The sequence below is a fragment of the Fukomys damarensis genome, unplaced genomic scaffold (assembly GCF_012274545.1).
Source record: "Fukomys damarensis isolate Sample0158 unplaced genomic scaffold, DMR_v1.0_HiC HiC_scaffold_32, whole genome shotgun sequence".
Classification (NCBI taxonomy): domain Eukaryota; kingdom Metazoa; phylum Chordata; class Mammalia; order Rodentia; family Bathyergidae; genus Fukomys; species Fukomys damarensis.
Window position 1 is genome coordinate 22,794,309 of NW_022900944.1, and position 10,372 is coordinate 22,804,680.

The 10,372-nt window shown below is 36.3% G+C and overlaps 1 protein-coding gene across 3 annotated transcripts in view; it reads left to right on the top strand.

Moving 5' to 3' along the window:
* Positions 1–9,741, top strand: part of Nup54 (nucleoporin 54) — a 36,688-nt gene extending 26,947 nt beyond the window's left edge. For all 3 annotated transcript variants that reach the window (XM_010619871.3, XM_010619872.3, XM_010619873.3), the window contains 4 exons: positions 164–271; positions 5,482–5,601; positions 7,027–7,137; positions 9,456–9,741. In XM_010619871.3, coding sequence (XP_010618173.1) covers positions 164–271; positions 5,482–5,601; positions 7,027–7,137; positions 9,456–9,584 — 468 coding nt within the window. In that variant the 3' untranslated portion in view covers positions 9,585–9,741. The remainder of the gene's footprint in view (positions 1–163; positions 272–5,481; positions 5,602–7,026; positions 7,138–9,455) is intronic.
* Positions 9,742–10,372: the final 631 nt, after the last annotated feature.

The window sequence follows — 10,372 nt, forward strand, 5'->3', positions numbered from 1 at the left end:
TTTTAACTATATAGTAAGGAAGAAATAGAATGCAGAATTAAAGGAGTTTATATTTTTCAGAGATGACTTTCAAGCGTATATTAGAATTAGACTTTGCTTATACATATAAGTGTACCTGATAAATAGTTGTGGTATTCATATTTGACTTATCTTTTTTTAACAGATCATATCTGAAGATATTAGTGAGCTACAAAAGAATCAAACTACAAGTGTGGCCAAAATTGCACAGTACAAGAGGAAACTCATGGATCTTTCCCATAGAACCTTACAGGTAGTAATTAGGTTTTTTTCCCCCAAACATTTGTAAGATGTGTGTGAAATGTGTGCTAAATACAGATTTTTGTAATAGAAAAAAAAAACCTCAAACAATAGTCTGAAATTGAAAACTTTGAAGTTGGAAGAGAAGTCATAAGGTTGGGTGAAGAGAAGATATTTGAAAGTTTGTATCTTAGAGTAGGTGAGAATAGTGAAGAAATAAAGGATCTTTGAAGAAAGCACATATGAGATCACTGATACTGATTTTTCATAAAATAGAAAAACATGTTTGGGTGTCAAGAAAGGGAGTGTAGGGCCAGGGACTTAGCTCAGTGGTTCTGTGCCTGCCTTGCAAGTGCAAGTCCTGAGTTTGATGTACTAAAAAGAGTACCGAATTCGGTAGTTAAAAAAAAAAAAAAGAAAGAAAGGGAGTGTGACCATTAATGGTTGAAAAACAACAGAACTCCCCAATTAATGAGAGAAAATAAAAGAATAAATGGCAACAAAACAAATTATAAACTGTCATGAAAATAGAAATATTGTATATTAGAACAAATGGGACACAGCAATAGATGTATTCAGAAAAATATGTAAGCTTAAAAAGTCTTCAATTTTAAAAACCAAAAAGTAACTCATGTTAAGAAATTAAGAAAAAGCTGGGGGATTTAGCTCAGTGGTTCTGCTGCCTGCCTCGCAAGTGCAGTGTCCCGATTTTGATCCCCAGTACAAAAAAAAAAGGAAGCAAAAAAAATTAGAAAAAGAATATCAAGATAAGCCAGAAGAAACCAATTAAGAAAAAAAAGCTAAAAGTAAAATCAGTGAGACATTTCAAAAATTAGAATTAAAAAGCTGTTTATTTGAAAAGACCATCAAAGTGGTTAACTATCTTCTGAGTCTGAAGAAGAAAAAGCAATATATATACAAAATTAGTGAAAAAAAGAAACATTATCACAGATATATAAAATAGTAAGAAAATCTGGGGCCAAAAGAAGTTAACACAGAGAAAGATACCAATGCCAGATAGTTTCTTTGCTAAATTTTGTCTAATTGGTGAGAGCTAATTCCAAATTTTTCTTTACAATTGAGGAAAAGTATAGATGACTTTGTTGTATTTATTAACAGCTTCACTGAGATACAACTTACTGCATAATTCACCAATTTGAAAGGTATAGTCCAACATAGGTTTTTAATGTATTTAGACTTTTTTTTTTCTTTTTTTGTTTTTTGTTTTTTGAAACGGTCTCGCTATGTATTTGAGGCTGACCTGGAACTCACTTTGTAGCCCAGGCTGGTCTCGAACTCACAGCGATCCTCCTGCCTCAGCCTCCCCTCCCAAGTGCTGGGATTACAGGAGTGCACCACCACGTCTGGCTAATGTATTTAGACTTTTTTTTTTCTTTTTTTGTTTTTTGTTTTTTGAAACGGTCTCGCTATGTATTTGAGGCTGACCTGGAACTCACTTTGTAGCCCAGGCTGGTCTCGAACTCACAGCGATCCTCCTGCCTCAGCCTCCCCTCCCAAGTGCTGGGATTACAGGAGTGCACCACCACGTCTGGCTAATGTATTTAGACTTTGATAACCATGACTGTAATCAATATTAGAACATTTTCATCACCCTAAAAATAATTTTCCTATTCATTGGCAGCCACTCCTCCATTTTACCCTAAATCAACCAGCTCTAGGCAACGACTTTCTGTCTATAGATTTGCCCGTTTTGGACACTTCATATTAATGGAATCATACCAGTTTCTTCGTAGCATAACTTTTGCAAATGTCAGCCATGTAACAATACTTATCCCTTTTTATTGCTGAATTTCATTATATGAATATACCACATTTGTATTTATATATTCAACTGATGAACATTTTGGAGAGTTTTTTGCTATTATGAACAATGTGACTATTAATATTAATATGTCCATATATGCTTCTATTTCTCAAGTGTAAATGTAGGAGTAGGTGCTGGGTCTTATGGTCCACTCTCAAATTTTTTGAGAACTACCAAACTGTTCGGCAGTGCACTTCCACCATTTTATAGCTGAGTTTTAGTATTTCAAAGAGATCTATGAACAGAGATATAGGTTTATCTGTCTTTTTGGTGGTTTGGGGGAGTGAAACAAGGCCCCCTGTGTTGAACTACATTCCTAAATAAGCCCTCCCGCCCCCCTTTTTGAGACTGTCTCACCAAGTTGCTAAGATGCCCAGGCTGGGCTTGAATTTGATCATTCTACCTCAGCCTCCCAGAGTGCTGGCACCAGACACATCTAATTAAAAATGCAGATTGTCAGGTATGGTGCCACATACCTGTATCCCTAGCACTCTGGGAGTCTGAGACCGGAGTATCACAAGATTGAGCACGGCCTGGGACAATATAGTGAGACCCTGTCTCAAAAAATTAAAAGGGCTGCAGATGTAGCTAAGTGTGAAGGCCCTGGGTTCAATTCCTAGTACTGAAAGAAAAAAAACGATGCAAATTATGCTAAATTTTAAAAGCCTGACTTGAAGGCTCCAGACATTATGTACAAGTTAAGTTAATTCAAAGGGCCAGAGATAAGAGAGAGGCAAGAGGGAAGTTTTTGGATGATGGAAATGTTCTGTATCTTGTTTGAATATATGAGGAACAGTGTTGGGAATCACCCAGGTCCTTACATATATTAGGTTTGAGCTCTACCATCGAGCTATACTCCACTACCCTCCTTTTTTAATGTGGTACTAGGGGTTGAACCCTGAGTTTCATAGTTATTGGTTTTTGTTTTTTTTTTGGTACTGGGGATCGAACTGTAGACCTTGTGCTTGTGAAGCAGGCAGTGGCACCACTAAGCTAAATCCCCGGCCCTGCCTCATAGTATTTTAACCCTCTTGTGATCAAATGAATATTGTATTGGCACAGGATGGGACATAAAGATCCATAGAGCAGAATAAGAAAATCTATAAACAGATGCAAGTGTATCTCAACTTGTATGACAAAGGTGGTATTTTAGTTAAACAAACCATGCTGGAGTAACTGACTTTCCATCCAGAAGAAATAAAATTAGACCACTGTTACCACATTATATTCAAAAAAAGTAAATTAGAGATTTAATTCTAAGAAACTTAGGAGCGTGTATAACCAACAGATTGGAGACATTGGAACAAAAACATAGAAACCATAGAACAAAATTGACTACCTGAGAATTAGAAAATTTTTCCAGGCATGGTGGTACACACCTTCCAGCTACTTGGGAAGCAAAGACAAGAGGATCACAGGTTCAAGGCCAGCCTGGACAACTTAGCAAAACCTTGTCAATTTTTTTTTTTTAAAAAGGACTGAAATGTAGTTCAGTGCTCCCTGAGTTCAATCCTAGTAAAAAAGGAAAGAAAGAAAATTACACAGCAAAAGTTACCAGAAGCTGCCACTGAGTACCCTGGTGCATTCCTGTAATCCCAGGTACTGAGGAGGCTGAGGCAGGATGATCACTAGTTTGAGACTAGCTTGGGCAACCTAGTTAGACCTTGTCTCCAAAAAAATAAAATTTAAAAATGAACTTGAGATATGTGTAGTTTAGTGGTAGACTGCTTGCCTATTGTGTACAAGGCCCCAGGTTCAATCTCCAGTAATGCAAAGGGGGAAAAAACCTGATTCTAGGAGCCATGTGCCAGTAGTCATGAGTTCAGAAAAAGGGAAATGTGAGAACAGCACTGATGTTAGTTGTAAGTTTTTTGTTTGTTTGCTTTGGTACCGGGGATTGAACGTGGGACCTTGTGTTTATGAGGCAGATAGCAGAACCACTGAGCTAAATCCCCGGCCCAGGTGTAGTTTTAATACACATATTCCACAAAGAAATTTGTAGTTGGATAAGAAAACAATTGAAATGAGGGTAAAAGATGTTTACTGGCAGTTTACAGATAAGCAGATACAAAGTATTAGGGATCAAAGGATTTACAAATTAAAGAAAAAAATGTGATCCCTTAAACTTGTCAGACTGCAAAATTTTAAACAGCCTCGCAGCTATTGCTGACAATAATGTAGGGTAGTGTGTAGCGGTGAATCTAAAATTGTCAGGATCTTTTCAGTAGCAGCTTCTATTAGAAATGAAAGTGTACATACTTAATTTAACCAAGCAGTTTCATTCTTGGGAAATGAATTTCATTCATTCAATTTTCATTCTATACCAGAAAGCTAATTTCTTTATACAAAAATGTTTATCCCAGCATTATTCATAAAACAAAATGTTGTATGTCCATCAAGACAGTGAATATTGAATAGACTGGTCATTAATGTATAAAAAAATGCATCTATTCAAAGTAACAAATTAGTTATATCACTAAGGATTTCATGAGATTTTGTTAATTATATATAATATACCTTTTGTAAAAATTAGTGACTACAGGGGCCAGGGATTTAGCTCAGCGGTTAGGTGGCCTTCCTTGCAAGCGCAAGGCCCCGAGTTCAATCCCTGGTACAAAAAAAAAGAAAGAAAGAAAAGAAAAATTAGTGACTAGAAAACCACTTAGCAAGACCTTGTTTCAAAATAAAAGAAAGTCTGGGGCTGTAGCTCAGTGTGAAGGCTCTGGATTTAATCCTCAGTACCAGGGCAAAAAAAAAAAAGTCACAGACTGCTTTTGTAATCTGAATAAAAAGTCCAATAAAAATGGATTTAAACTTAAATATTACAGGTTTGTGTTTTTACATAAATGATTCTGAAAGGTTACAAATATCTAAAACTGGTATAATGTTGCCTATTTTTTGTAGTTTTTTTAAGTTGTAAAAACTAGGTATAGGTTTAAAACAGTTGTCTTCTTGCTGCTGTTGCCCCAATTGTTGAGTGTATATCATTGTTATCATTGTACTTATATGATACCTCTGACTGATTAAAATGGATAAAAACAATTCAGATCACAGTGTTAAGCCCTACTACATTGGTTCACAAACATCGGTACATTGGTACCTTGGTTCATGAACACGGGTGTTTATAAACAATTTGGTCCACATACACGAGTGTTTGGCAAAATTTTTTTGTTTGCAAACTGCATCAGGTGACAAACACAACCATAGCCATTTTTGCCACAAAAACACAAATGTGGCCATCTTTTCCAAGATCATAGAACAAATTAAGGTTGTGAATTGAAGTAGCCCCATATATCGTTAGCATAGTTTTCAGCTGATTTCTTCCAACAAACAATTGTAATAAAACAACTTTATAAAAAAGTTGATTCTGTTTCTACTGGCGACTTTTCTTTGTGTAGGTCCTAATCAAACAGGAAATTCAAAGGAAGAGTGGTTATGCCATCCAAGCTGATGAAGAGCAATTGCGAGTTCAGCTGGATACAATTCAGTCTGAATTAAATGCACCTACTCAGTTCAAGGTAAGCACTTCTAAGTCAATCTGCAGAAAAGTGGCAAATACAGTGGACCTTTGACTTAAGAATTCATTTGGTTCCTGAGGGCTGGTTGTAACTTAAGTCAATACAGCTGAGATCTGGATGTTTACCTAGGTACACACTACAGATAAAAGGAGGCAAATGAATCCATTAACCTTTTTAACCCAAGTTATATGCCAGGCCACTCATAACTTGAGGGTCCACTGTAGTCTTCAAACAGGAATTTTCTATAGGTGTTTATTAAGCATTTGTTAAAGTTTCCTTTCTAAAGTAAACTTATGGCGAGCCATTACGGTGAGCCTAGACACAGGCCTAGCCATGATTGAACTTTGCGTCACCTGGCTGGCACGGACGTGCTCTCGTCCATAGCCACGGGCGAGTTCAGCTGGTAGCAGATGTAACCCATAATGGTTGTTGTTTCCCTCTGGAATGTGTGGGCGGTACCCTCGCTCCCTCGCTCCCCTGCAGCCCTCGCTTCCATGCAGCTGGAGAGTATAAAAAGGAGAGGTTCTGTAATAAAGCAAGCAAGCAACATGAGAAGAAAGGTGCTTCCCGTGTCTCTGTCCTCATCCTTTCAGGTTTAGGACCTGCTGGCAGGATCCTGACGTCGCGGCTCGCAACATAAACTCTTAATCATGATTCTTTTTTTGTTTTAAATTTTTTTTCCAGCTTTGAGTTTATTGGTACATTTTAGGGATACAGTACAGTTAAATTCATTGTTGGGATCTTGTGCCTCTACATGATAAGTCTTGATTCTCATTTTTTCCCCTTACCTCTGCCCTCCCTTCACCCCCTCCTCCCCTCCCCATCTACAAACACTTTATTTTCATCTTTTCATTAGCTCACATTTTTTTCTTTTCCCTTATTACCCTTCCCCTACCCATCCCACCTTCCCTACACCTTTAGCTCCTTTCTTCCCATTTCTAAATGTCAGTAATCTTATTAGGATCTTATGTATTATTGCAGATTATTCACACCAGGGAAACTATTCAGTATTAATCATGATTCTTTTGTTGGTGTTAGTGTTTCAAATAATGCACACAGGGATGTGGATGTAGCTCAGTGGCACCCTGCCTTCTTTCCTTGCAAGCACAAGTTCCTGAGTTCGATCCTGTTTCCAGAAAAACAAAAATCAAAATAATGCAAATAGAGAAAATTGGAAATTTTTGTTTTTTGGTTTTGCACAGTTTTGCTGTGTAATTTAGGCTGGCCTTGAACTTACTATGTAGCTCAGGCTGACCTCAAACTCATGGTGATCCTCCTGCCTCAGCCTCCCAAGTGCTGGGATTACAAGCATGCACCATCACGCCCAGCAAAAAATTTTAATGTTCTGGAGCCATCCTTTCAAAGAAAACATTCTTTGTTAGAAGTGGTACTACTGTTAACAGTTATATTTTGACTGGTTTTCAGGGCCGACTAAATGAACTGATGTCCCAAATCAGGATGCAGAACCATTTTGGAGCAGTCAGATCTGAAGAAAGATATTATGTAGATGCAGATCTGTTACGTGAAATCAAACAGGTAAGTATTGTACAAAGGTGTACATTTTAAGTGTGAGGTTACCACCTCACATTTGTTAGGATGGCTATTATCCAAAAAATAAAACATTGGTGAGAATGTGGAGGAGTCGGAACTTTGATGTGCTGTTGAGGAGCATAAAATGATGTAGCTTATATGGACAGTGGTGTGGTGGTTCTTTTAAAATTTAAAAAGAGCTGGGTATGATGGCACATGCCTGTCTCAATGTGAAAAATAAAAAGGGCTTGGGGGGATAGCCCAGTGCCAAAGCCCTGGCTTCAATCCCCAGTACTACTAAATACATGCATTACACTATACAGAGTATAATGAAATAAAAATAGGGTTATCATGTGACTGGCAGTTCTGCTTCTGGAAGTCTAAGCATGGAAGCTGGAAGAAGGGACTTTGAACGAATACTTGTACGTCCTTGTATATATGCAAATAATGGGATGTTATTCTTTTAAAAAGGAAATTCTGCTACATGCTACAACATGACCAGACCTTGAATATGTTTATGCCAAGTGAAATAAGCCAGGCATAAAAGGACAAATATATGATTGTACTTGTATCAGGTACCAAAGTAGTCCAATTAAAAAGAGAACGAGAATAGTCCTTACTAGGGTAGGAGGGAGTGGGGATTGTTTTGTGGGTTCAGACTTTTGAGTTTGAGAAGTTCTAGAGACAGGGTAGCAATTTCTGCCCAACAGTGTGAAAGTACTTAACACCCCTGAATTGCACACTTTGTTGATTTTTTTTTCTTCTTCTTGGTACCGGGAACGAGCTCCGGTCCTTGTGTTTGCAAGGCAGGTGGTGGAACCACTGAGCTAAATCCTCGGGCCTGAACTGCACACTTTAAAAATGGCTCAAATAGTAATTTTTATGTTATGCCTATTTTACTTCAACTTTAAGTAATGAATCATGTCTACCATCATTCACCCATCCAAAACTGCAGGTAGTAGTGGCAACAGGAAGGACATTAGAAAGGCAAAATCTCATTCCTTATTCCAAATCTATTTAATTGCATTTTACCAAGATTATAGTGATCTCTATGTATGTTACAATGGGAGGCAACTGTCCTGAATCATACCTTCCCAGCCTATATATAAACTGTAAATGTACTATACTGAGTTATTGATTCTCTTAAGTCTAAGGGGACCAGAGTGGATGTTGGGGTAGCCAGAGCCTCCAGTCACTTGTGTAGGGTCACTTTGTATGAAAAAACTTGAGAAATAGTGCTATTTTCATTAGTATAAATATAGATTGGCTTAATGAAAGCTTTCCAAACACTGTTCTAAAGAAATATACCACAAGGTGGTAAACCTTGTGGAACATACTAGGTAGGACTATTGGCCAGGCCCTGAGAGTTTTATTTAGATGGCTATAAATGTTATACAAATCTGATATTACTGTATACATTAGAATGGATATCACTAAAAACTAGCTTGACTTCTGAGCTCTTAGAAACACAGTTATATTCCATCATTTAGGTACACAGTATTTGGCAATAAAATTAACTGAGATCGATTCTAACATTAATCTAGAACCATACTAAAGTGCTTATATACATTAATATATAAACACCCTTTTTTAATGTCGTATTGGCGTTTGAACCCAACTTAATGCATACTGTGCAAATACTCTACCATTGAGCTAATGCTCCCAGTCTTGCTACCTTTTTTTTTTAAATACCAGGGATCAAACTCAGGACCTTGTGCTTGCAAGGCAGGCAGTGGCACTACTGAGCTAAATCCCTGGCCCTCTATCTACCTTTTTAAAGTGAGGAAAAGTAGTATATTGTATCAGGATTGAATCACAGTTTACCATCTATCTTATGACCTTTGTGACTTTGGACAGATTACTTACGCTCAGTTTCTTTGAAGTAGAATGATTCTGGTACCCCGAAAGGTGCTCAAAAAGATTTTAAGTGAATTAAATACCTACAAAGCTATTACAGCAGTACCTTAGTGTGTGGGAAGGACTCCTAAAAATGTTACCAACTGTAGTCATCATCACCATTACCATAAAAACATGTATTAGAGGTCACAAAAACTGTTTTCAAATACTAAGTATCCTCTTTGAGTTATTTTAATATACCTTTTATCACAAAGAAATAGCCAAAAACATTTCTGTTTAAGATATTATTCATAAATATTTGGTTTAATTGTATTTTGAATTATATCTTTCTTACTGTTGGTCACATAAAGTATTAGCCAAAGATGTAGTACAAATTAAATGAGTTGCTATTAAAAGTCTTTTCTGTGAGTAGCTTGCAGTTTAATAGAGTAATATATTAATGTGTTCTATTTTTTTTTTCATTTTAGCATTTGAAACAACAACAGGAAGGCCTTAGCCACTTGATTAACATTATAAAAGATGATCTAGAAGATATAAAGTTGGTAGAACATGGATTGAATGAAACTATCCATATCAGAGGTGGTGTCTTTAGTTGACAAGTCACAAACTTGTTTTAGGAGTTTGTAAAACGTATCTTCTTATTGCATCATGCCTTTCCTAAGAATGGAATGAGCACATGGAAAAAAAAGAAAGAAAATGATCCTCCCCTGGCTTGGATTTTTGAGATTACTAACAAATTACTCTTCATTAAATCTGAAATAATCTAGTCATCACACATCCCTTCAAAAAGAACCTTCAAGGCTGGACCAGATTTAGGTCAGCGGTTCGGTGGCCTCCCTTGCAAGAGCAACGACCCAAGTTCAATCCCCGGTACCAAAAAAAAAAAAAAAAAAAACCTTCAAAAGATTTACATCTTAAAAGCTATATATACTTTAAAAGAGAGATGAACCTAATACATTTTTAAAACATTTTCTTAAGCATCACAGTATTATTCTGTCTTGTGCTTTCTATGGCAAGTAAATATGAAATGTATACTTTGCATATAACAAACTATAATTACTTGGCTGTTGATTTGAGATAATGAAAAGGACATCAGTTTTATATATGTGAATTCAACTTGGGAGTAGTAAAGCAAATCTAAAAGTATTTAATGATGTGATTTTCATTTTCTGTAAGATTTGAAAATATATTTTTTTATTTGATTTGAAGTTTATAGAACAATTCTAAGCAATTAGGATATAACGATTACTGGAAACTTGTTTTTTAAACCTTTATTTCTAAAAGTGAAAACTTTAAATAAATTCTTTATTTGTAATTTTATCTGGTACTTTATTTAACTTTTAGGGAAAGATCATATGTGTCCACATAATTACTAAATTTATAA